This window comes from Notamacropus eugenii, chromosome 6 (genome assembly GCF_028372415.1).
Source record: "Notamacropus eugenii isolate mMacEug1 chromosome 6, mMacEug1.pri_v2, whole genome shotgun sequence".
Taxonomy (NCBI): Eukaryota; Metazoa; Chordata; class Mammalia; order Diprotodontia; family Macropodidae; genus Notamacropus; species Notamacropus eugenii.
Genome location: NC_092877.1, coordinates 14,913,894 through 14,941,835, shown reverse-complemented (window position 1 = coordinate 14,941,835; position 27,942 = coordinate 14,913,894). Strand labels below are relative to the sequence as shown.

The following is a 27,942-nucleotide window of genomic DNA, read 5'->3' as shown; positions in this document are numbered from 1 at the left end:
TGTCTTAACTGGCCACATGTGGCAGAGGGAAGGAGAGACCGAGAGAATGAACCTAAGACTGCTGGGTCCCTGCTTGTTTCTACCAGACTTGTTTTCCTACTAGACTCGCTGACCTGTGAGGCTGTTTCCCAGTTCGGTTGGGTTTCAGGGTTGGGTTTCCATTGTGCTCATATGCCCCCGACTCCTTCTCTTTAGAGAATTCCATGTGAATTCTCCTTCCTGACTCCCCCTCCTTTCCCTCCTTCTTCCTCACCTCTCAGAAAATAAGAGCTCTCCCCCTCCCCAGCTTCTCTTCCCATAGCTCATTACACTGGGAGCATCTGGCCCTGCTGGATGGCTTCCTCATTTGTTTCAAAATGGCCCCTGGTCCCCAGTTGGAGAAACTCCAGTCCAGATTGTATGTCAGTGGGCAACACAGTGACAGAGTAGATGGAGATCTAGAATTGGAGTCAGGAAGACTTGGATTCAGATCCTGCTTCTGACACTTCATACCAGTATGTCCCTGGGCAAACCATTTAACCTTTTTGCCTCAATTTTGTCTTCCATAAAATGCGGATAATAATAGCCCCCACCCCACAGGGTGGTAGAGATGACCTGTGTAAATTGTTTAGCAAACCTCAAAAGCTCTGTATAAATGTGAGCTACTCAGTAGGGCTTAGGGACCGGATTTATGATTTCATTTGTGCCATTACTCCTACGTGAGAACATGACCTCTACCGATGAAGGTCACCGCCTTATCTGCACATTGTAGCTGAGAGAGAGTGGCCTGGAACAGAGGTATCAGACACCTTAGCCAGGTAGATCAGAATGTAATTGGGACAGAATTAACAAAATGAAAATGCACATACACACCCACCCACACCATGCATATACATATCTATCTATCTACACACACATATATGTATATACACACATACATTATACACATATACACATATGTACACACGTATATATGTGTGTATGTATACATTGTATACATGCATGTATATGTGTGTGTGTATAATAGAACATAGATAATGTTGCCATGTAGTTTTCTAAGTCCGAATGTGGCAGTTTGGATCCTTACGGATGGTTTAATGGTCCCTGTTTGTATTGGAGTTTGACCTAGAACCTTTGGGAGGTAATTTGTCCAGGGTCAGACAGCTAGTCTGGGTCTGAGGCAGGAGGTAAATCCAGATCTTTCTGACTCCAAGGTCATATTTCTCTCTGCCATGCCCCTCTGTCTCTTAATTAATGATGATGATGACAAAGATGACAAATCCAGTCCTGGCAGAGTTGTTCTTTTTAGGAAAGCCTTGTCTCCAGAAAGCCAGTGTTTGTTCTTCTGTCAGGGAGGAAGGGACATAAGGGGAAAACTGCCAGATCCTGGGGCTCCAGGCCAAGGGGGAATGTGTCAGAGGCACTGGGTGTCCGACTTTTTGGCTCTCACATATCCTGAAAGCCATAAACCGCAGGCGGGCGTTTTCTCTTAACCGCCTCTTTTTTACTTTGATTCCCTCCTCTTTTGTCCTCATAAACAGTGATCTATGAGGGAACTGTTGATTGGAAGAGAAAACTCAGAAGGCAGGGGCCATGGGAAGCTTAGGCTGGCAACCGCTAGCCTGCCTTGGGTTCCATTTAATTCACCAAACATATTTGTTAGGCACCTAGTATATGGAAAGCATCCTGCCAGGACCCAAGATATGAAGACAAGACAGCCCTAGGCTTCCTAGAGCTTACATTCCATTGAGGGCAGCCAGGCTCCAAGGAGATGATGGATACAGACATTCTGTGAAGTTCTCTTAGAATATGAGTTACTGTAATCAGTCAGTCAGCAAACATTTAGCAAGTGCTTGTTGTAGCCTAGGCACCATGGGCATACCACAACAGAGTGGTGGCCCCTGCCCTCAAGAAGCTTATGTTCTAGGGGGACACAACATGTCCACATACACACAAGGTTATTGTTAGCCTCGACACAGATTGCTGCAGCATTGGAGAAGAGAGAGTGAGATAAGAAAGGAGGCCGTGTCCCAAGCTGTCCTGGACATGTTCTTGTCTGATTTCCCTCTTCATTCTCTGCCCCAGTTCCACCAGGTTTTTTCAGCCCCTCTTTCTTTCCTTAGACTTTCTTTCCTGACTGTTCCCATCTCTCCATTTGGCCACTAGGAACACAGGATCTTTTATACCCACCATAGGGATGTAATTCATTAAAGCTTCAGTTTCCTCATCTTACAGATTGAAATACAAATAAAGATGCTTGCCCAGGACTTGGTTGAATTCAGATTTTCTGACTCCCAAATTGGTCATGTTTTCTAAACTCCACTGCCTTTTCGTCTTGACCAAAGTTGGGGTTAAACTCCCTTTCCCCTTTAGTTCTGTCAAGGCAAGTTTGGAATTTTTCAAAATGAACTTTAACTAGAAAAAAAGAGTAAATATTAAAAATACATAAGTGAACCAATATTCAGAGTTCAGGGAAGTTTCTCATCTTCCCCAAAGCTGCCTCTGTTTAGGACCAGGCAGGCACATGTATATCAGTACACTCATCCATGCTCCTCTCCCACTCTCTAGCTGGTCTGCGTCCTTCCTAGAAAGAATCAGTTATTTATTAGATAGATGCTAAGCACCGGGGTGACAAAGAAAGACAAAAGACAGTCCCTGCCCTCAAGGAGCTCCCAGTCTAGTCAGGGAGCACCAGGAATAAACAATACAGAAGAAGATGGAGATGATGCATAGAAGCAGGCCTGAGAGCAAAGGCTGAGGACAGGTGTCCACGAGAAGGTGCGGTTCTAGCTGGGGCTTGAAGGAAGCCAGGAGGCAGAAGTAAGGAGGGAGAGCATTTTGGACAGGGGAGATGGCCAGGGAAAATGCCCAGAGTTGGGAGATAGAGCTGCTTTTTGGAGGAACAACGAGGAGGCCAGGATCGCTGGATCACTGAAGATATGGAAGATGTTTTCAGGAGATGGGATGCCAGGGTTTTGAATGCCAATGCTTTCTATTTCATCTTGGAATAATAAGGAGCCACTGGAGTTTATTGAGGAGGAGCTGGCATTCAGACAGATCTGAATGGAGTCTGGCCACGGAAAAGGCATGGGACAGTCATCTCCCTAGCTTTGAGGATCAAGGAAGGCTTTTTTTTAGCCTCTTTGGCTTCTTCTCAGCCCTGTCTGGGTTGGGCACTCAGGTTCTTTGCCTAGGAGAGATTTAGATTGGCCCCACTTCCAGTATTGGCAGACGTCTCAATCCTTTTGAGAGCTTGCTTCATGGTTATCTCCAAGGAGGGCCTCTATCACAGTCCATAGAGGCCCCTTTAGCCCAGGTCTATGATGCCTTTCTGTTCTGAAGCCACCCAGGCCTTATCAGGTCCTGCTCTGGCCTTTTTGATGAGCCAGACACCCTTCTGTCTGGTCCCTATGATTTTTTGCTAGACCCTGAGCCATCCTGGGCTAACTGTACAAATTCTGCCTTTGGGACACTCTCTGACTCTCATCCCCTGGAAGTCTGCCCCTGCCCTTTTCTAAAACAGTCATTAGGCATTTATTCAGGAAGGCTGCCTTTAATTGTCAGGCTTAACACTTTCATATAATAATAACAGTCACTAGCACTTAAATACCACTTCAAGGTTTGCAAAGCATTCTACATATATGATCTCACAAAAACCCTGGGAAGTCAGGGCTATTATTATTCCCATCTTACAGATGAGGAAACTGAGGTACAAGAGAAGACCTGCCCAAGCTCACAGAGCCAGTGAACATTGGTGGCCAGAATTGAACTGACTCCAGGACTAGCGTTCTATGCACTGCACCACCCAGCCACTTTTATTGTTTTAATGCGGGACTTGGAGTCACAGAGTATAAAAAGACTGGGACTGGAGTGTAGCCTCCAGTGCATGCTTGTTCGGTCATTCTGGGCAGTCACAGACCTCTCTGAGCTCTGTTTTCCTCATCTGTAAAATGGGGGTGGAGGGCAGCACCTCCCAGGGCTGTTCTAAGGAGCGCTCAGCGTGTTTCCTCCAGCAAATATGACTCAGGTCTCCATCAGACCTGCCGCTCGCTGGTGGGGCCTCCACCCAGTCTGCTTGACATCTGTGTCCTCTCCAGTAGAAACTCATTAGGATCATCAGATCCTAGGATTGAGAGCATGAAAGGGCTGAGGTGACAGGTGAGGAAACCCAGGCTGAGTTACCTCCTGTCACAAAGACAGTAAGACTTGAATGCCATCCTCTGCCTCCTTATCCAGTGCCCAGGTTCAAGTCCTGCTTGTGCCACCTTCTGCCTGTGTGACAGGAAGAGTTAAAATTTCCTGGGCCTTAGTTTCCTCATCTCTTAGATAAAGGTTTTGGCCTAGATGGCCTTTGACTCCACCCTACAGTGCTGCTTCCCTGGCTCGAAGTTCTTGGTCCGGGCTCCAGGCCACCTACTAAGTTCCTACCTCCAGTTCTTGGCTCATTTGCCTGAGGGGAGTGATGAGTACCAAGCCTGGTGACTGATCAAGCCCACATTACTGGCTCTGCTCTCTTTACCAAGTTCTCTTTAACATCCCGTAACTTAGATCTCTCCCTCTGACCAATCCCCTCCACCACCCACACCCCTGATAGACTTGGATGATCTTTAGACTAGAGTTTGGATGGAAAAATACCTTCCACACTCAGCAGTAGTAGATAGAATTTCCTCCAAGAATTACAGGATTATTGGTCTTGAGCTGAGAGGGAAACCAGATGCCATTGAGGTCAACTCTCTCATTTTATAGATAAGTAAACTGAGGTCCAGGAAGAGGGTGCTCCCTGAAGTTCCATAGGTAATTGGGATATCTCATGCAGCTTCAAGGCCAGATGGGGCAGGATTGCTGCCTCCTTTTTTGATATGTATCTGCAGCTGTCTGAGGCTGATATATAAAGCTTTATATTTTACGTTTGTCTTACTGGCCCTCTTTGCTCTCTTAGCTCCAATCCTGTGTTCTGCATGTAAGCCATCCCTGGCAGTCACCTTCTCCTTCTGTGTCCTGTGGGAACATGTCTGTAGGAGTTAATGGGATGACAGCTGAAATCTGAACTCCTTCAGAGGAAGAGCTAATAGGATGAGCCACTGAAATACAGAGGGGCATGACCCCCTCACCATCCAAGGATCTACCCCAGTCATAGAGATGGTTACTCTTGTAAGATTGGCTGAGAAACGGACCTGGGGAAGGCACTGTCAGGAACACAGAGTAAAAATCCTTGTGACCTTCACTCCTTGGACCTCACTTTCCTTGAGTGTAAAATGGTGAGGAGGGGGAAGAAACAGGCTCAAGGGTCCCTGAGGTCCTTTCTGGGTCTAGCTCTCTGACCCTGTGATAAGAAGAGGATGCCATTTTCCTCCCTAACTTTAAACCCCACCTATCTTCCTTCTGTCTTAGGGCCCTTTCATCAGACTGGCTTCTGTTGGCGTAGGGGAGTCTGTTAGGGTCTCCTTTCTGAGGAGCAGATATTGAAACCATTAAGATGCCATCCAGTTGTATCGCCAAGCCTGCCCAGGTGTCCTTGCAGGTTACCTCGGCCTCCATATCTGCTTCCCTTACCATTCTTTGGAAAGCCCCATGGATTCTGGAAGATGCTTTGAGGCAGGAGATGGTATATGCCAACATCTCCAGAAACCTGGAAACCTATTCTTGGGTGCCCTCCCCTACCTGGTGTGGTGGAGTTGGGGCCTCCATTTCATTGGCTCATAGATTTAGAGTTGCTTACCAGGGAGACACAAGGGTCCTCTAGTCTAACGCCTTCATCTTACAGGAGAGGAAACCGAGGCCCAGAAACAAATGACCAGCCCAGAGTCACACCACTAGTAAAAGAAGGGAAAGCTTGTCTCTCCTACCCCAGGATACTAACCAGTTCTAAACAATGCCCTTGTTTATCTCCCCTCCTGGGGGCAGCTTGTACTAGGGTGGGTGTGTAAACTGCTTACAAGTTGTTCAGCATCACACCAATGTCCACGTGTTTGTTTGTTTTCTCCTAGGCGGCTGCTGAAGAGTGAACTTGGATCCTTCATTACAGACTATTTCCAGGTAAAATGATGTATGTAGAAATACGTTGGGAGGTGTGTGTTTGTGTTTGTGTGTGAGAGATCAGCCATACAAATGTATATGTTCGGAGCTATGCACAACACTTAGTGTCTTTCTTTCTCTTTGAACACACATATACGTGTCTACGTGGTCATTGGTCCAACAAATATTTCTAAGCACCTACTATGTGTGAGACATTTGTGAGCACAGACGCCCTGCTAGGAGCTGTAAAGAGTGCACAGATGAATAGGAAACAGTCAGGCACCTGACTCAGTTTCCTCATCTATAAAATGGAAAAGATTCAAGCAGACAAGCTCTGTGTTTCCTTCCAGATTTAACGATCCATTACCTTTCGTGATTGTCAAGCACTGGCAAGCAGGAGCTGTTTAGGATCATAAACCTAGAACTCAGAGCCGGAGAGGTCATCTGAACTACATGGCTTATCTCACAGCTGGGGAAACTGAGCCCCAGAGAGATGAAGTGATTTGCCTAGCATCCCACGAGTGGGCAGGGTAGCTCGAGAATGTGACCCCAGGCCCTCTGACTCCAAATCCGTTATATTTCTTGTGACGTTGTAGGCATAGCTGTGGCCCTGTCTGTAGACCAGCCTAGTACAGTACATAGGGATTTGTCAGCAATGGTTGACCTCTGATCGATGAATTATATTGGCCATGTAGCCACTCGGGAAACTTTTCACGGAGGTGTTTGTCCACAGGACTTTTGTCTGCCTGCGTGGACACACTTTCTACCTTGCAAGTCCAGATCTCTGCCACAACTTAGGAGGTGGTGTACTGAGGCATCGAGGTCTTCCTGACTCAGATCCGGCGCACCAGGGTTGTAGAGCGAGGCAGCTGAGTGTTAAGAGCACAGAGTGCTAAACTTGAAGTTAGGAAAACTTGAATTCAAATGTTCCCTTGGACACTTACCAGCTGGATGACCCCAGGCAAGTCACTGGACCTCTGCGGTGGTGATGGCTTGTTCCTCTACTTTGTTTAAAGTAGCAGCAGTGGGCTAGGTATAGTGATAAGCGTTTCAGTCACCCCATCTGCAAAATGGGGACCATGACAGTGGCTGCCTCCTAGGGTTGTGTATCAAATGAGTTAAGATGTGTAAGGTACTTTGCGTACCTTAAAGCACAGTATAAACGGTAGCGGTTAGGATTATTATTCCAACATATTTCTGCCTCCTTAACTGATTTTTTAAAAAAGTAATCCTGCAGATATGTTTTATATGACTTCTCATGCGTGACATGTCAAATTGCATGCCTTCTCGATGAGGAGGAAAGAGGAGGGAGAGAATTTGGAACTCAAAGTTCCAAACTCAAAGTTTTAAGAAACGAATGTTAAAAATTATTTTTATATGTAATTGGGGGAAAACAAAATATTTAAATTATTTTTAAATATAAATTTTTAATTTAATTTTAGAAAGATAATCCTGCAGACAATCCTCTGGCCTTTGACCTCCCCAAACTTAGCAAGATTGTCCTCCAACAATGGACATTCATACTCGGAGTCCCTCATCTTGGTGGCTCTAATGCCCAACCCTGGGTTCTGTTGACCTAGCCTTGAGAACCCAGAATCACTTCATGTCTTTTCTATGGGGGACCCTGGGTAGCCTGAGGCATCAGAAGAGGACTGCCATGGAAGATCTTTTCTTTTTCTTTGGGAAGGGGGAAAACTGCCCAGTTTACAAGGGAATATCCTATTCTTTGTACCAGCATCGTTGGCCGTTAGAGGCTATCCCAAGTTGAATGCCAGAGGTGGGGGACTATGAATAGCAAATATCGCATAAGGCGTTCAGATTTATTTGCTGTGTTGGCTCGTTTAGTTGAACTGATTTTATTCCAACCCTATTTTTTACTCTTTGCTACAAGAGGGAAATGGTATGAGGGTGTGCCAGTAATTGTAGATGATGTAAGAGCGAAGAAATAGCAATAAACTTAATTTACTTTTTAAAAAAGGGCATGTCCTATTGACAGGTAGGGTTCTCCTCCATGAAGGAAAGACAACAATCTCGGGTTTTTATTTTAATTTTTGCTATTTTAGTCATTCAGGTGGGGCTTGTAAGGATGATGACTTTTCCTATTCCTTACCAAATGTAGAAGCAATGTGGAATGTTGTGAATAGCTCTAGATGTGAACAGCGGGACCTGGGTCCAATTCCCAAGTCTTCTATTTAGTACCTGTGTAACAGGGCAATTTAGTTTCCTCCTTTGTAAAATAAGGGGTTGGCCTGGGTGCCCCTTGAAGTCCCTTTCACTCCCAAATTTGGGTTCCTTTGATCTTCACCTTCATCAGTGTGGCCATTCCCTCCAATGGTACCACATCCCCTCACGTGCCTTCTGCCTGTATCCTCTACTCAACCCCCCACCCCCATTGGCAGTCCACCCTACATGCAAAGGCCTCCCTTGAGAACAGAGCATGTTTTAAAGACCTGGAGAGTTTCTAGCTTAGAAAGGGCAACTTTGGAATTATTTTTTTCTCAGTTTCCAAAGTGTAACTAAAAGGTGAGCTTGCTTTGAAAGACCCCTGGAAGTCGTCATGTTCTTCCTCACTGGCCCTCTGTGGAAAAGGGATTGTTGCTGTCTCAAGGGATGAGCCATGATCCCACAGAAACGGAGCATCTAGTCAGGCTGTGGTGCCTCTGGTCTGCTTGAAAGAGAGCTCTGTCCATGTTGCAGCAAAACACGGAGATTAACAGATAATTAGTCAGCAGCTGAATCATTTCAGCTGCCCTTGACTCATAGGCTGGGCTCTCGCTCCCTGTTCTCCCACCGTCTCTGCGATGTGGTTCCAGATCAAACCACAGAAAAGTGTTTTGTTTTGTTTTCAGTCAGCCCCAAAGAAGCTTGCAACCTCCCTGCAGGGAGACCTAGTTGACATTTAACATAAAATGGGACTGATATGTATTCTGAACTGGTCTGCTTACTTCTCCTCGGCCCCTGCCAGAATCTCATCAGTGTGTATGCCTTTGCGTGGTGTGTCTCCTGTTCCTAGGATGCTCTGTCTTCTCTCCTTCATCCCTTCGGATCCCTGCCTGCCCTCAAAACTCAGGTCAAGTGCCATCGCCTGCAGGAGGTCTGCCTCGGTCCCTTCCTCTCCTCTAGCCTGTATCTACTTTGGCAGTATTTCTGTTTGCTGGTTGGTGTATATGTATGTATTGTTTCTCCATTCCCTGCCCCCAGCTGAGTAGAAGCTTGGTGAGGGCAGGAGTGACTTTGTACTCCCCATATCTGAATCCGTAGATGGACCATGGGACTTTTCATAAGTACTTGTTGAATGGGTGAGTGACTTTAGCTGTCCATTTAAAAAAATTGGCAAACACTTAGGAAAAGCCCGCTATGTGCCAGGTACTTTGCTGGGTTCCAGAGGGAGGAGACAAGTACAAAGAATGAAACCACCCCTACTTGCAAGAAGGTGACATTCTGATAGGAGGGAAACTCCCCATCTCTGAAACCACGCCGCTTCCTGAGAAGCTTGCAAAGGGTGTCATGCACAAAGTTTGCAAAAATAACCAAATGGTGTGATTTATTTTTTTGTATCAACAGCATTTGATAAAGCATTAACCACAGCTCAGAGAGAAAAATGAAGCTGTCCTTCCCGGTGGCTGCTGGGTTTCATGTCTTGTGTTTGTGTAGGGGACTGGCTGAGGCGGTAGGGCTAAAAATGGGACTGTTTCTGTGCTTTTTTGCAGGGGAGGGCCACTTGCCAAACCATTTGTCCCCACCTCAATCTTGGTTAAAGATAGAGCCAGGTCTGAGGAGAAATAAAATAGAGCAGGATTTAACTTTCTTTAGTTAGTTTATAAACTGTTCTAATGGGAACCATCTAACTACCTTTACAGCAGAGCCAGCTGAAGCCCAGTATTAGTGGAAACATTGGGATTTGAACCCCAGGTTGCTGGCTCTTTGCCTACTGAGTCTTTCCATATCATTCTGCTCTTTGTCCTTCAACAAACATATTTAATCGGTCAACCAATAAACAAGCTTTGATTAGGTGCCTACTATGCACCAGACATATGTGTTAGGTTCACGGGCCACAAAAACCAAAAATGAAATGGCCCTTCTTTCCAAGAAGTTTACAACCCTTTAGCAAATGTAATATAGGTTAATATATAGAAAAGACATGCAAGGTAATTTGGGGTTTGGGATCATACTCGCAGCCAGAGTGATCAGGAAGACAGCATTTGAACTGAGCTTTGAAGGATGCTAACTTGGTGTTACGATAAAGGATGGGAGGTGGGGAAGCAGAGGTCACATGTCATGTAGAGGAACTGTTTTGGCTAGACTGTAGAAACGATTATGGGAGGTAAGGCTAGAAAAGTAGACTGGGCTTGGTGGCAAACAGAGGAGTTTGGATTTGATCCTGGAGGTAAACGTTGAAAATGAAACCATACAAAACCCCGTGCTAGGCTCCTAGGTGAGACTGGGCCTCTTTCTCCAAGGGTCTGAATCCATTTCAGCACAAAGATGAGAAGGAGCCCCTCTGGGTCCCACCTTCTGCAGAATCTCTCCAGGAGGAGAAAGGTCAGTAGCTGATGATGAGATTTAAACCGTCCAAGCCGATGCATGGGTGGCTGGGGAGACTGCACGCCAGCCTTGCCTCGGATGGTCAGGGAGGTGGAAATTGGATATTTGAGGCACTGAGCTCATTAGCTGATAAGGAATGGCAGAAGCAGGCCAAGTAGGCCTGTTCCCAAACATCCCGTTCATTTCAGCCAAGAGAGCTGACTTGCCCTTGGCTCCGTTCACCCCCAAGAGCCAACCTGGAACCTGCTCAAATGGCTCAGGTTAGAAACGGGGAATTTTAGTTTTGTTGCCTCATAGAGAATCTCTAAAGAAGATGGCCTTCTGTGATGGATAATGAAAGTGATGGGGGCAAGCACAGGTAGCTATACAGTAGGTTTGATCTTCTGTAGATAGAGAGGAGAGAGAATTTGATTCCCCAGAAAGAACTGACTGGCATACGTAAGGCCAGGCAAGCAAAAAGGGAAGAAAAAAATCCGTGTCAAGGTTTTTGTGATGGGAGAACATTGATGACCCTGTCTGCTCTAATTTGAACTGAGCCTGAAAAGAAAATTGAGTTTTTCCAAAGGCCCCTGGCAGAGGAGGGTAACTCAATAGCCCAGTGCCAGCTACAATAATTGGGTCCTTATAATGCTCGAAACTGATAGTGTGAGCTGCTCAGTGTTTTTCCACCGTTTCGATAATTGGGTGCTCTGATGGTAAAAGGAGTGGAGAGTGATGAGCAAATATTCTCCAACGTTTTCCATCTGCTCTCGGCTACGTCTTTATTAGACATTTGAGGTTTTATTCTGTTTGGGGTTTTTTTTTCTGACCGCTGAAAGTTAAAATACTTTTCCATGGAACAAAAGTTTTGCATCATTCTCAAATTTAGGCTCACGTCAATGGCTTAGAAGCTTCTTTGGAAGAAGGGAGATCTCATTGAACTGAAGTTCACGGACCATGTGGTAATACTGTTTTGTTTATTTCCTGTTCACATCTGAAAGAAGCCCAGCAAGATTACCGTCCTACCACCTCATCATCGTCATCAAAACAAAAAATGCGTGGTTGCTTTCACAGCGTAAAGACAATCCTATGAGGAGTCTACAACCTGAAAAGGACCAGAAGCACTTGGGAAGTGGAGTCAAAGCAAGGGGAAAGAAGAATGTTTTGGGTATGAGATTAAGATAGAATAAAGAGGGATCATTTGTATGCTGGATCTCTCAGAAAGCTATAAGCTCCTTAAGGAGAGAGTACATTTTTCCCTCCTATCTTTGTATTCCTCAGGGCTCAGCCCAGTGCCTGCCACATAGTAGGCACTTCCTAAGTAAAAACTTATTGATTGATTGATAATAATACCAGTTCCTATTTACATAGTGCTTATTATATGCTTTACGTTTTTATCTCATTCCATCTTCATGACAAATATGGGAGGCTGCTATTCTCCCCATTTTACAGATGAGGAAACTGAGACAAATCAAGGTTGTGACTTGTCCAAGGTCACCAGAGACTAAGTGTCTGAGGCTGGATTTGAACTTAGGCCTTTTTGACTATGGGCTCAGCACTCTTATCTATCGCACCACCTAGCTGTCCTCAGATAGAATGGGAAGTGCTGTAGAGAGGTCTGAGAGGGATACAGGGATACAGTGCATGAGTCCAGGGCGATTTAAGCCAACAAGGAATCGTTCGAAAGGCATTGTGCTGGTGCTGAACTACAAAGAGAAAAACACGAGCAGATAGCATCTAACCTCAATGACCTTACATTCTACTGGGGGGATACAACATAAAAAGAGATAATTGTGTGTGTGTGTGTGTGCGTGTGTGTATTAAAAATTTACAGAGGAAAGAAAGAGCCCTAACAACTCTGGCAAGGGTATGGAAACTCTTTATAGTTCCTGGCTGTCTGGTGAAGCCTATCACCCCATCTCAGAGTGGTTTTAAGTGCATAAAATAAAGTACATAGGATTACAAAGGAAACCACTCCCATATAAACCTAGCTATCAAAGTATTTTGTAAAAGTTCTTGGACCCTAGGTTAAGAACCCCTGAATTAGAATGATCCCCAAAGATCTTCCTATAGGAGGTAGCACATGACCTGACCCTTGAAGGAAGGAAGTCAGGGATTCAGAGAGGCTAAGATGAGTGGGGGCATCTATTCCAGGAATGGTAAATAGCTTATGCAAAGGCCCAGAGGCCGGAGATGGAATGATGAGTTCAGGGACCTGCAAGTGATCCAGTTTGTCTGGAAAGAAGAATTAGGGGAGTAATATGTAATAAACCTGAGAAGACAGTCTGGAGCCAGACAGTAAAAGCAGGAAATGACGGGGCCCCGGGCTGGAGCACCGGCCAAAAGGATCAGAGAGTCTCAAAGTCAAAGGGTGATTCAGTCCCACCCTACCTTTTACAACTTAGGAGATGTCTGAGGTAGGTGTCGTCACCCCGAAGTGGAGCCCTCTCTTTGGTGAGCCCTTAGAAGGTAAATTTGGGGAGTCAAGGCAGGAACATCAGGGGATACCCAAGAGCAGACACCAGAGCATCTTGGAACCTGGGTGTTGGAAGGGGCCTTACGGTTCATCCAGTTTTGTCTGACCCCTCGTTTGACAAGTGAGGAAACGGGAGGCAGGCAAGTCAAGTGATCTGCCCAAGGTGGCGACAGAAACGCACCAGTCCTGCCCCCTGATTTCAAAGATGAGGAACCTGAGGCCTGTAGAGTCAGGCCTTCTTTCTAATACATGATACAGGCATGCAGACTGCAAACGCAGTGTTTGTTTCCCTGCTGTAATTAGGCTTTCTTTGTATGCCCTTTATATGCACACATGCATGTAAACTTTGAACAATAGTCCCCAATCACTGTGCTTTGCTGAACGGGCACTACAAGGAGCAGCTTTTCCTACCAAGCGATTGCAAGCAGTGCTTCCAATTCTGCCGGTGGCTAGCTGCTCTTGGACAAGTTACTCCTCTCTGGGACTCAGTTTCCCCATCTGTAAAATGTGGAGGTTGAATCTGAGGTCTCTTCTAAAAGCCAGTGAGTGTATACTTTTGAACATTTCCAGAAATATCCAGCAGTCATCACATTAGCAGTGTGTACCATCTGAGAACAGCTCACGTGTCTGTAGGAGTTTTTGGTTTACAGAATCCTTTCAGTCAGTTCATTGGCAAGCACTTATGAGGTGTCTACTGTATACAAGTCACTGAGGATACGAGATGAAGATGAAATGGTCCCTTCTTGCAATCTCTTAGAAAACTGAGTGTACATGTGGGAGGCTATGATAAATTAATAGATAATGTTTGCTCAGAACATTCTTGTGATGGGGCGAGTGTAGACATTCATACCATCTTGGGAATGAGGTCAGACGTGAAGTGACTTGGCTGGCATCACATAAGAAGCGACAGAATCAGAATACAGACCTGGGCCTCTCAATACCCAAGTCCAGCATTCTTTTCAATACTCTGTGAAAAGATCCAGTTCTAGAACAGTCTTTGAGGAGTTTACAATCTAGCAGGAGAGATTTCCCCTTCTCCCTGCAGCCATGAGGGAGCTCAGAGGCCATCTCGTTCAAAGCCCTGATTTAAACCGTTTTTCAGTGTTCATTTCCTTGTACCTTGTAGCTTCTCGATTGGTCTTTATTCTTTCTTTCCTGGAAGTGTCTCTGCTGTCCTTGTCCCTTCCTGTGATGGGGATGCCCCTTAGAAGGCCACGGTCTTTGTGGGCTCGAGGTATGTTCTGGCATTATCACATCTTGCAGACTCTTTCCCTCCCCAGCTTCTCCCAGCACTCCCTCCTGCCCGTGGCATTGTTAGTGAGTGAAATCTGGGTCTCTGCTACCCACTTAATGACTGATGTCTGGGGTGGTTTGGATTCCTTTCCCCCAGACAGACTCATTTACGATTTTCCAAGCTAGCTACGCCTCATTTTTCTGTTTGCAGCCCATATTTCTATCTGGAACAGAATAGCCAAGCGTGACAGCTGTCCCCTGCTTCCTGAGTCAGGCCCTTCTGCAAACTTCATTAAAGAGTGGCTTGGGCTCTCTCCTGATTCATTACATGGGGGTACTCAGTGACTCTAACTCTGGCCTCCAGGATCTGGCTTCCCCTGTCCTCTCTGCTTTTAGGCCTTTCCACTGGAGGTGTGGGAGGAGAAGCAGAGTCCTTTTGTCAAACTACGTTCTCATCACCCCTCACTCACCAAGCAGTTATTAAACCTTTACTCTGTTCCAGGCACTGGTCTGTGTGCTGGGGTTACGGAAACAAAGGGCGAAGCAATCACTACTTGGAACGCATTTACATTCTAACAGAACATTTAGTATCACCCTGCTGTTTGCCTGGGACTCATCTAGGCTTGCAAGGATATAGTGGAATATAAAACAGGGGCCCTTCTTGAGAGGCTAACACTCTGATTAGGGTAAACAGGACAGATACAGGACACAGTTAACTATTAACCCAGGCATAGCAGGTGCTAAGTATTCAGTGAGAAGAAGACACCCTGAAACTCAGGCACCTTGCTTGTACCTAAGTAACCACTATCAAATAAAGCCAACATTTCCCAGCATCCCTTAGCGAGGTCTAATCAGATGTGCTAGATCTGCTCCTTAGCATCTAAGAAGATGACAGGTACAGTGGTCAGGACCAGGAGGATGTCAGCTGCCCTCTGACCTACTCAGACCACATCTGGAGTTTGGTGGGGGCTTCTGGGTATCATGGCTGAAGAAGGACCTAGATAAGACAGGCTGTTTGCACGTGGGTTCAGAAGAGGAGGCCTGAGGTCTCTCCTGTCTCTAGTCACTTTGTGTGTGTGGATGTATGCTTACACAGACATATATACACATGTTACATAAACATGTGTACAGCTATATATGTGGATCTATGCATGTGTGACTGTTGAGATCACTGAGAGCAGCGATTGTTTGTACTTGCACCTCGGGCATTTAGCACACTTCCTAACACATAGTAGGTGCTTAGTCCATTCATGATGACTGATTGATCACGATCATGACTTTAGAATACATGGAGGAAACTGATGGTTTTTACCTTCAAGAAAGTAAGACCTGGGGGAGGGAGAGAGGATAGGTTTTTTTCCCCCAAGAATATGAAGGGCTGACATAGAAGAAAGGTTAGATGTATCTGTCCATCCTATCATCCATCCATTCTGGACATCTTGGAATGTCTCCTCATTTAGCCTGCTGCTCCCCTCTTCTCCCCCAACCTCTGCTTTCTCTGGTTCCAACACCTGCCGCCCTGAGCAAATTAACTCTAGGACTTCCTGAGCTTGGATGACCAATGAGTGAATGGAAACTTGCCTGACTAGACATGTCTGGTTGGTCTCAGACCATGCTTCATGCACACACACAGACACACACACACATTTTAAGCCATCCTACCGTATGCCTTGCCACCATGTATGTCTCCTCATCACACACGTGATTTTCCATCTCTTGCCCTGGACAGTCATCATATCAAGACTACCTTTGCTCCTGGAAAGGACGTGACAGATGCCTGCACTTTGTCTCCAGCCGCCATGCCTGTGACACCCACTGGCCACTGCTCCCCTAGGTGTGTGCTTTCCCCTGTTGGAATGTAAACTTCCTGAGGCCACAGACTGTCTAACTTCAGTCTTTTTATCCTTAGGGTTCCTAGCATGGGACCTGAGATAGTAGGCACTTAAATTCATTCTTTCATTCATTTGTTTGTTCATGTCTCTCGGCTCCCCGGGGCAGAACTGGGAACCATGGGTAGAAGCTACAAATAAGCAAACCTGGGCTTCCCAATAGCCAGAGCCATCCGGAAATGAATGGGGCTGCCTTGGGAGGCAGCAGGTTGTCTTTGCTTGGGAGTCTGTAAGTCAAGGCCGAAGGTCATTGGTTGGGTCTGTGTTGGTTCTTTCATTATATGTTAGATTTGAGGGCCTCTCAGGTTGCTTTGAGCTTTACGTTTATGATCCTGTCGTCTGGATTGAAAGACTAGAATTGAACTGGATGAGAAGGAATGGAAGAGTGGTGATCTGTACAGGTGGATTGATTTCTCATTGATGAGAACACAAATCTGTCAAATTGGCAGAAGCCTCATTAAGACTTCTCCTCTACAATTCAGAAAAAATGCCACTTTTAGACAATACCAGAGAACTGTTTGCTGATTCTACCCCCTAAAAGAAGATATTTTTGGTGCTTGAACCTTGACTTAAATTTTTAAAACTGTAAATTGACTTTCAACACCACAGAAAGACAGAGTGCTTACAAGTGGAAAGCACCCCTTAGCCTGGGAATCTGGAGATCTGGGCTCCAGGCCTGACTCACCATTCAAACTACAAGTATTTAATGTCCCCTGTGCCTTAGTATTTTCACCTGCAGCTGGGAAGGATAACACACTTGTGTCAAACTCAGACTCATAATGGAAGTACCCACTTTCATTTGGAAGAACTTTGAAATTTAATAAGTAGGTGCTGTCCCAGAAATTGAGTTCAGGAAATCCCAGGGTTCATAGAGTGGTTTGTAAAAAAAAAAAAAAAAAAAAAAGGCCCATGAAGGTGTCTTGGCATTTTGATAGAGGGTCAAGTTATCAGGAGGCAGCATTTCATCGTGCAGTGGAAGGAGAGTGCATGTTCTGGGTTCAGAGGAGCTTGACTCAAATCCTGCCTTTGACCTGGTCACCTGTCTACCTCCTTGGGCACTGGTTTTCTTTTATCTGCAAAATGGAAAGGTTGAATTTGATGATCTACAATGGATAGAATCCTGGGCCTGGAGGTAGGAAGACTCAACTTTGTGAATTCTAATCTGGCCTTAGACAATTACCAGCTGTGTGACCCTGGACAAGTCACTCAACCCTGTTTTCCTCAGTTTCCTCATAATGTAAAATGAGCTGGAGAAGGAAATGGCAAACCATTTCAATATCTCTGCCAAGAAAACCTCAAATGGGGTCAGGGAGAGTCAGACATGAATGAAATATGACTTGTGAAGGTCCCTTCCAATACCTTCTCTCTGATCCTAGCTCTTTGATCATAGGCAAGTCATTTACCTTCCCTGGGCCTCAGTTTCCTCATCTGTAAAATGAGAGGGGTTGGATGAAAGGGCATCTGAGGTTCCTTCCATCTCCAGATCTGTGGTCTCTGGGATTCACAAAATCTTCTCTCTGTTAGTGTGGTTCTGATCCCCTCCCCCAGCCTCAGTAGTCATTAACCCTTTAGCAGCTGCTGGCCTGGTGTAGGTGAATGCAGGTCCAGATCTGAATGTTTGTGCAGAGAAAAGTGTGATGGGATGAAGAGAAGAGGGGACTTGGAGCTGGAAGTTCTGTCTCCCAGGTCTGACTATTCTGTGTGCCAGTTTATGCATTTAGTCAAGTCACCCTTCTGTCTGGGCTGGCTTCTTGGTAAATGAAACGAAGAGTGGTGGTCTACGTGATTTGTCAAGGGCCCTCCCAACTCTAGCATTCCATGATGTCAGCAGGGTCTTTCTTCACTTGTAGCCGTCACTGTTGTCAGGCTTTCTGGAGGGAGAGGACCCAGGTTCAGATCCTAGCCTGCCACTTCCTCTAGGACCTTGAGCTACATTTTATCCTCAGAGCCTCAGTTTCTACATCTATAAAATGAGGGGATTGACCCTGTGGTCTTCTCTTAGGTGACTTCACTGACAGTGACTCTATTTCTCCTTCATTTTAACTACTGGCATTTCTAATAGCACTGAAAAGACCTCACAGCTGTAGGTGAGTTAGGTGGGGCATCTACCCCAAAGACCTCCCCCAGTGGAATGGGCTAATGAGAATAGTTTATTCCAAAGGCCATGAAGGAGGCAGAAGCAGGTGTGTGGAGCGCTTAGAGGTTGGTCAGACATCGAAGATGCCAAGGTCATCGACTGCGTCCATTGGTGGTCGTCCTGACTTTTGTCCTGCCACTGGACTTTGATGACTCTGGAAGAGAGAGTGGAACTGATATCTTTGTGCAGCTGCCTCACTAAAATCCACTTCATGTGCAAGTCAGGGCATCAACCATGATGTCATCGGTCCTCTTGGAAAATGAAGGATATGGAACAACAACATTTTATCCCTTTGTGACCACACTTAACATGCTCAACTTCATATCACGTCTTCTCTGTTAGAGGTGGGCATCTTAAGGGCATGTCTGTCACTGTCATCTTTCTATTCTCCGCCTCCCCTGTGCACACCTATTCACTTTCAACTTTTAAGTGCTATGTGGATGTTTGTTTTTTAACGTTATGTTGCAAAGCCTTTAATAGTTGTTATCAGAACTTCATAGCAACCCTTCCAGATGGTTGCTGGGTAGCATTAGCTCCATTTTGCAGATAAGAAAACAGCCTCAGAAAACTCCAGTTGACTTGCCAAGGGTTCCCGGCCCACCCAGATTGTCCTGCACACTTTACAGTTCACTACTCTATCCACCATGTCCGCCCTTTCAGCTCTAAGTTTGCTCATATCTTGGCATTTGCTCCTCTTGAAATATGAGCTATATCAAGATTTTCCATAAAAGAGAGGGGACTGCTGGGAAAGATGAGTCTGGAAGAAAAAGATTTTATCCTGATACTTACCTCGTGTGAAACTGGGGCATTTGTTCTGAGTGTCACCAAGCAGCCAATCGCCATTATTGGACTCACAGACCAGCTGCTCTTTCATTAAAATGGATATGTTGGTGTGATAGGTGGGAGCTGTGAGGTTTCTGCCTGCTGGCTTGGGAAGGGTTTCTGGGTGGATAGAGGACATCTCCCTCCCCTTTTCTATTTTAAGCAATCCCTTGTAACAAAGATTTTTTAAAAAGAGGAAACACATTGGCGGTCCAACAGCTTCTACAATATTCCACACCCATGATCCTACACCTCTGCAATGAAAGGAGGGAGTCTGGATCAGGATTTTAGCTGTAGAGCTGGAAGGGACCTCGAGGTCCTCTAGACCAAGAATAAAGAATTGTCCAAGGTCACCTAGGCAGTGAGAACTAGGCAGTTTCTCGGGTCTTCTTTGGGGCCAAGCTTAGTTATGATAATTACATAGTGTTCAGTTTCCCAAACCCAATACATGGGGCCAGGAGAGCCAGGAAAGAAGGAAATGAGAGCAGGGGTCACATTGCAGAGAACTAGTCCCAACAAATATGGGGAAAGGAGCACTATGTTCTATTATGCAAGAGGGACTAGTTTCCCATGTGGCCAGAGAGTTCTTCCTTCCTTTTTACAACCCAAATCCAGTCCAGCAAACATTTATTAAGTGCCTGCTGTGTGCAAAGATAGGGTTCAGAGTTGGAAGGGCCCTTAGAGATCATCAAATCCAGCCCCCCTTATCTTACAGCTGAAAGTCCAGGTCAATTAAAGAACTTACCCAAACTTTTGAAAGTAGTGGAGGCAGGAGTCCCTTTCACTGACACTGACATGACTGACCTTTCAGGGCCCCCTTCCTAGCAGACTGACCCCTACTCTGTCCCTGTTCAGACCCTTGACTTAACTCTTCCTTCTGGAGCAGCCCTGGTATACCTCCTACTCATTTACCCAGAATGACCCAATGAGTGAGAGCCTAGGTTTGTTTCATCTAGGCTGCCTACCCCTGGGCACCTGGAATAGTTGACAGAGTTGACCTGGGCCTCAGTTTCCCCTTTCTCCCAAGCAAGTACAGAAGAGCTTTGGGAGTCATCCTAAGGTAGTCTTGAGGCAAAAAGGGAACTGAACACATTGACAGGAGGCAGGGGTTCAAATCCTAACAGTAGCTGTGTGACTTTGAGCAGGTCATCTGGCTTCTCTGAGCCCCAGTTTCATCATCTGGAAATTAAGGGCAATACAGATGTATGTGTATGTATGTATATATAGATATGTATGTGTGTATGTATGCATGTATGCATACATACACACACAAATCCCTAGTTTCATCTGAAAATTGAGGACCATCCTTACGTGAATATCCCTATATACATATACATACATGTATATACATACATATGTGCCCCATTTGGGGAACCCCTGTGCTAAGGAAGGTCCCCTCTGAGTACTGTATTGGTCCCCTTTATTCCTTGTGGGATCTGGAGTTTAGACAAAAGGAATGGATAGATAGATAGAATGACAGGCAGACAGATAGAAAGAGGAGATAGAGGATAGATAGATAGATAGATAGATAGATAGATAGATAGATAGATAGATAGATAGATATCCCTTTTGAATGTTTACTATGTGCCAAGCACTAGGAATACAAACAAGACAGTCTCTGTCCTCCAGGAGCTCACTGAATTCCAAGGGGGGAGACTACCCAGAAGGAGGAGCTCTAAGGGCAGAAGGGACAAAAGTTATTCAGAGTATGGCTTCGGAGTGGTGTGGAGGGAGGTCTTGGCGCTGCCCATAGAAGGAAAAAGCTGACCTCTCATCTCAGAGCCATGGACCCTGAGGGTGGCGTATTCCATTTTTATTACTGTCATCAATTTTTATATCACCTTCATTTCTGGAATATATCTACCCTCCACAGCAAGTTGTCTTGGAACAGTGAATAAAAGAGCTGTTCAGCAAGACTGCTTACCAGAAGTGCCTGCCAGTGTGTGCAGTGTTCCATTCCCATAGTCCCCCACCTCTGCAAAGAGAGAATAGGACATTTTCTCAGCTCTGTGTATCCTAGGTTTGCCCCCCTCACCCCGGGAGTGATTGAGTATTTCAGATGTGGGTGCCTGGAGCCCATTCGGAGCCAAATCTCTGCCATTTCGTTACATCCTGAGGTCTTTTCAGGGCTCATGGATAATCGCTGACATAGCCAACATTTCTGTTCTTTCTTGTCTCTTGGCAGAACCAGCTGCTTGCTAAAGGGTTCCTGTTTGTGGAAGAGAAAGTTCACCTGTGTGAAGGCAAGTAAGAGGGGCCCCTGAAAATGGGTGGATAGAGGCCTCTGGAAGGCAGCCTGTGAGGTCCAGACAGCTGGGACCATGTGTCCTCAGCTGTCCAGGATTCCTTGTGCCCCTGGGAATGGAGCTTTTGGGACACCAGCTGAGTCATCCAGGTTCTGCTGCCGCTCTGCCAGGGCCAAATAGAACCACGGGGCGGGGAGAGCCACAACAGTGCCTGGAAACAGTGTTCTGCTGGTTTCCATGACTTCTCCCCACCAGCATCTATTATTCTTTTTAAAAAGTCTTACTTAATATTTTGTTTTTGTCAACTACATCAAAACAATTGAAACATTCTTTCCAAATCTGAGTTCCAAATTCTCCTCTTCCCTCCCCTCATTGAGAAAGCAGGCAATTTGACAGGTTATACATGTGTGGTCATTCAAAACACATTTCCATGTAAGTCATTCTGTGAAAGAAAACACAGACAAAAAACCCAAGAAAAATAAAGCAAAGGTACCTTTGATCTGCACTCAGGCTCTCTCTGGAGACAGACAGCACCTTTCATCATGCGTCCTGCAGAGCTGTCTTGGCTCCTTGTATTTCTGAGAATAGCCAAGCTGTTCATAGTAGATCATCACGCAATGGCTGTTACTGTATACAGCGTTCTCCGGGTTCTGCCCATTTCACTTTGCATCAGTTCATGTGAGCCTTTCCATGTTTTTCCAGGAGCATCCTGCTCATCATTTCTTAAATAGTATTCTTTCCCATTTATGTACAACAGCTTGTCCAGCCACTCCCCAATGGATGAGCATCCCCTCAATTTCCAATGCTTTGCCATCCCTAAAAGAGCTGCTGTAAATGTTTTTGTACCCACTTCTTTCCCTTTTTGTTTTTCATCTCTTTGGGGTACAGACCTACGAGTGGCATTACTGAGTCAGAGGGTATGCATGGTTTTATAGCCCTTTGGGAATAGTTCCAAAATGCTCTTCAGAATGGTTGAATCAGTCTACAATTTTACCAATAGTCCATTAGTGTTTTCATTGTCCCACATCCCCCTCAACATTTGTCATTTTCCTTTTCTGTCATATTGGCCAGTCTGACAGGTATGAGATAGAAGCTCAGAGTTGTTTTCATTTGCATTTCTCTCATCAGGAGGGATTTAGAACACTTGTGGCATGTGACTATGGATAGCCTGTTCCTATCCTTTGACCATTTTATCAGTTGAGGAATGGCTCTTATTTCTATAAATTTGACTCAGTTTTCTTTATGTTTGAGAAGTGAAGTCTTTATCAGAGAAATTCACTGTAAAAATTTTTTCGCAGTAACCATTACCAACTATGTATTTCCCTCCTATTTTCCCTTGTTTCTCCTACCGTCTCTTTCCTTTCACCCTGTCCGTTCTCAAGTGTTTTGCTTCTCACATTTACTGCCGCCCCCCCCAAAAAACTGCCTTCCCCCAGCTTCCCTAACTCTGTCTCACCCTGGTGCAACAGACCTTTCCTGCAGACCTTCTAAATTGTCTTGGGCTGGAAAATTGTTTCACTTTGTCTTTTTTGTGGGTACTGCCACTCTAGAATTTGTTTATAGGGGTTTGAGGAGAGCTCAGGGGAATCCCTGCCTTTACTCTGCCATCTCGACCTGGCCCATTACTGTTCATCTTTGATGTGATTAACCTGGCTTCCAGACTGTAAGGTGGAGGGAGGTTAGGCTAGGCTGAGACTTCTAACCCGGGCTGCCTTCCTACAGATGGAAGGGATGTCTTTTGGGAGAGGTTTTAAGTCTGATCATAGGCCAAAAGAGTCCCATGTTCCTGGAGCCATCAGGGCTGGATCTCAGAATAGAGAGGAAGCCACTTACTGGATATAATTTGAAGGATGGGGGGGTGAGGCGATATGTGTGGAAAGGAAATATAGCTTTTCTATAATTCCTACTATGTGCTAAGCATTTTTACAAATAGATCTCATTTGGTCCTCCCAATAAATCTGAGAGGAGAGGGCAATTATTATCCCCATTTTACAGGTGAGGAAACTGAGGCGAATAGAAGTGAAACGATTTGCCCAGGGTCACACGGCCAGGAAGAATCTGAGTCTGCATTCTAATACTCCAAGTTTAGTGCCCTGTCCACTGTGTCCCCAGCTGCCTGCAACCCCAGCCCAGTTTGTATCTCACATTAATCTCTGTTCTGGGAGATTTGAGATGGATACTGAGACAAGTGGACCAGGGAATCTTTTCTCCCTCTTTAGGGGCAGAAACTAGGGCGTCTCATGAGGACCCTGGGGCTCTGGGTTTGCCAAAGCAGCCAGTGCTTTTTTAGAAAGGCAGTACTATGTAATGGGTAGCACCCTGAACTTGGAGTCCATAGGACCTGGGTTCACATCCTTCCCCATCACTCATCATCTGGATCCTTTAGCAGAGTCCCTCCACCTTTCTGGGCACATTTTCCTCTTCTGTAAAAGTAACAATAATGCCTGTAGCTGAGCTTAGCTCGCTTAGCTCACCGAGGGCTTGTGAGGTTCAAATGAAATCCTTATGTAAAGTGTTATGTGAAGGGCATTATTATCCTTAATTACCCTGGCTGCTGGTCCTTTGGCCTCTCCCTGAACTTTTAAGATCTAGAAAGGACTTTAGAGATTCCCTAGTCAGTCCAACCCTTTCCTTTTAGAGCCTGGAGCAAAGGACCGAGACCATCACATCACAAAGACCAGGATTCGAATGTGCCTCAGACACTTAGCAAGCTTGGGGTCCTGAGCCAGTCTCTCGCTACACTTTCCTAGCCTGTTTTGTCATCTGCAATAATAACTATCATTTATGTAGTACGTACTGTGTGCCAGGCACAGTGCTGAGCACTTCACAAATGTCTCATTTGGTCCTCACAGCGATCACAGCCAGAGGTAGGTGCTGTGATTATCCTCACTTTACAGAGGAGGAAAGTGAGACAGAGGTTAAGAGACTTACCCAAGGTCACACAGCTAGTAAGTGTCTGAAGCCAGATTTGAACTCAGGTCTTCTTAATTCTAGGCTCAGTATCCTATCCACTGAGCTATCTAGCTTCCCATATATATATGTTTGTATATATATGTATGTATGTATGATATGTGTGTGTGGATAGATATAGATCTTGCCAAATAGCTGGACCTTTTCTCTCCCCCTCAGTAGAATATGAGCTCCCTGAGGGCAGGGTGGTTCCTCTGTGTTTGTGTCTCTAACTCCTAAGTGCAGTGCCTCGCATACAGTAGGTACTTAGTAAATGTTTGTTGCTTGATTAGGTGACATGGGAGAGCCAGAATTAAAACACAGGCCTTCAGACCCTAGAGCCTGTCTTCTTTCTAGTATTTCATGTCTACATTTGAAAAGAAAATAGTGAGTTGTTCCCCCCTTGGCTGCCAGCCCTTATGGATTTAAGAGATACTCTCTGTCCTTTGATCTCACCTCCTGTAATATCCATTGGAAAGTTCATACGCTTGTTTTCCACATTCACCCTTTTTCCTGTGTTATTTGCCTTCAAAGGCAGCCCTAGGACGTGACTTTGTTAACATCTATGTTTTCTATCTTCTCCCTCTCTTCCCTCACTTTTATTTCCCACTAAATAAATAGCGTCTTTGGGGAAAATCACTGGGTGCATCTCCAGAGCTGTGTTCAGTCAAGTTGAGTTTGCCATCTCTTGGTGTCTAATCTGAACTGACCTAATTTGTTGCCCTCTCAAGAGCTAGCACAGATCACAATCAATTCCATTATCTAGGTCAATAAATAACAGTAGATACCCACATTCTTCCCCCTCTGTGTCTGGCAGACCATTCTCAGCAAAGGTGAAGCCCCATTCTTGATTTGCATATAGTGTGGGCTATGTACCATGTGGGGCATGGATGTATCAGGGCGAGTCTTCTGGGAGCTAGTCCTGCCTGCCTGCTCTGGAGATATCTGAAGGGCTGAGAGTCAGGGGAGAGGAGAGGAAAGGCAGGAAAATAGTTGACATTTTTTATACCCTGTGCTAGAAGCTCTGGTTTTCCAGGCTATCTATCTGTCTTCTCTAATCGGTGCCTTAGTGATTCAGAAAATATACCAGAATTACAGTGTGTTGTTTATACACAATTAGCCTCTGCCAATGCCCACCAAGTATCTGCTCTCTGGAGGCTAAACATGGGGTAAGTCAAGGACGGGGTTCTTGGTTCCTCATCAGTCATCTCCAGAATGAGGCGATTATAGACTCCCATTTATCTGGTACCCACATAATCAGATGTGTTTCTGCAACATTTTACATTGTAGACTGAAAGGAAGAGTCAAGGTAGACCCTGAATGACACATATACTGTAGGATCATAGCACTGAGAGCCAGCAAGGCCCCTTAGCTGTCATCCAGCTTGATCCCCGTAAGCTCGCCCAGCTAGTAAATAGAACATAAAACATGAACCAGATATTCTGACTAACCCCCCACCTCTTACTGGTTTTATAGCATCCTACACTGCAGATTGAATTATACTCAAACGAGTTTCAGGATTGCACGGTTTATTGTGTTACAAGGCTTTAAAAACTGATGGCCCATTTATGGTAACTCTCAAGGAATCACAATATTTGATTAAGCTGGCAGCTTCATTCATCGACCCTTCTGAATAAAAGGGAGTTGGTTTTCTGCCAGGGACTTTCTGTTCAGCTTTGTATTAGCTAAGATATTTTGGGACAGTTATCGGTGAATCTGGGCTTGGAGACAATCACTGTGTGTCTCTCTCTGAGAATGATGGCTGGACCTTTGGGGAGGCCTCAGAGGAGACAGAACAAAAACCTCGTCTTTGTTTGCTTGTTAATTCTTTGGGTTCTTCCTTATTACAGGCTGGAGGTTTGGGGTAAACTCGGTGTCCCTTGTTTTATATATCAATTTGTCTGTTTGGAGTGACTTTTATTGTTTATTGTTTATCGTAAAGTCATTAGAATGATGAAAATGATTTTATGACAGTATTTTGGAACTTCTGCTTCTAACAGTATCCTTAGAGTCCATGTGGTAAACTGTACTTTCACCCTGTGGTGCTGTTCAGAGAGCAGACGAGTTCAGGTCTGGTTCTACCATTCACTATTTGGGTGACCCTAGGCAAGTCAGTTTAACTTTTCAAACCCTGGTTTATGTATCTCTAAAATGGTGATAATGATCCTTGTACTGCCTACGCTACGTGCGTGTTATAAAGACAATGCTTTGTGAGCTTTAAAGTAACAACACAAAGGCATTTTTTAAGACACTGTTACTTGCCGGGCACTGTGCCTGCCCTCAGGGTGTTTACATGATAATGAGACAAGATAGAAATAACTGGGAACAGATAGCATACATACACACACATGTGCACATGTATATATATATATGTATGCGTGTGTGTGTATGTGTGTGTGTGTGTGTGTGTGTGTGTGTGTGTGTAGCAAGTGGAAGATGATCTCAGGTGGAAGGGAGGGAGTCTTGCATCAGGAAAAGCTTCCTGCCAAAGGTTAGATTTGAGTTAAATCTCCGAAGGAATCCGGAGGTGGAGATGAGGAGAGAGAATATTCCAAGCACGAGAAGACAGATAGGAAACGAAGTATGGTGTCTGAGGAACCCTGAGTAGGACTGGATTGTAGAGTTCATGAAGGGGCATCAGAAAAAAGTCTCTAAGATCTAGAGATGAACTTTGAAGGAAATTCAAGGTTCTAAGAAGCAAAGATGAGGAAGGCAGTGTGTTCTAGGCCTGGGGGCAGCCAGGGCAAAGACAATGGAAACCGGAGATGAATGTTGTGCATGAGAAAGAATAAGGCTAGTTGGACTGCACTGTAGAGTAGATGAGGAAGGGGATAATGTGTCATGAGAATGGAAGGGGAGGTAAAGGACTTGGAGAGTCAGTCAGAGGATGTCATCTCTGGTCTTAGGCATAACATGGCACCATTGCCATGTGTTGAGCAGCTGGGAAGACGGAGTGCAGATACAAGAAGCCGGAGGCAGAGACAGTAGTTAGGAGGCCATTGTAATGGACTGGAAAGAGGACGAGGAGAGGCTGAGCTAGGCTGGTGGACTGTGTAGATGTGAATTTTCTAATTGTTTTTATTGTTACTCAGAACTGACATTTCTGGTATGAATCGCCTTCAGTGTGGCTTCAAGAAAAAAATCACATCTTCCACCAAATGATGTGTTCCGGCCAGGCATGCACTCCTTAGTCATTCTCCCAAGGTGAAGGTCCCAAGGGTCATCTTGTTCATTCTATAGAAGGACAAGACTTAAAGACAATGGTCCCCACCTCCCCGATCTAAGAGAATTGAAACGAAGGCCTGAGGAAATTAGATTAGGGGCAAGGAAGCATTTTCGTCGTGGAACATCCTTCCTTGATGATCTTTAAATAACAGACAGATTCTCACTTTTTCATGTTGCCTTTGCATTCTCATCAACTTCAGTTTCTTTGAAGTGATGAACCTCCTGTGGTGTACTGTGACCTGGAAGGGCATTTTGGAGTAAAGAAAAGCTTTGGTTTGGGGAGTAAGGAGAACCGGGTTAAAAGCTCAGCCCTTCTGCTTCCCCACTGGGTGAATTACTCAGCCTCTCTGGCCTCAAGTTCTGCATCATAAGGGGTCTGGACTAGTGGACCTTTAAGGTCCTCGAAATCATTTTGCCCTGTGAATATATCTTTCTTTGTGCCCTTAA

General features: G+C 45.3%; 1 protein-coding gene across 5 annotated transcripts in view; it reads left to right on the top strand.

Annotated features, from left to right (window-relative positions):
• The window catches only part of PRR5L (proline rich 5 like), a 110,211-nt gene that overhangs the window by 57,381 nt on the left and 24,888 nt on the right, over window positions 1-27,942 (top strand). For all 5 annotated transcript variants that reach the window (XM_072619120.1, XM_072619122.1, XM_072619121.1 and 2 more), the window contains 2 exons: window positions 5,967-6,015; window positions 21,261-21,318. In XM_072619120.1, coding sequence (XP_072475221.1) covers window positions 5,967-6,015; window positions 21,261-21,318 — 107 coding nt within the window. The remainder of the gene's footprint in view (window positions 1-5,966; window positions 6,016-21,260; window positions 21,319-27,942) is intronic.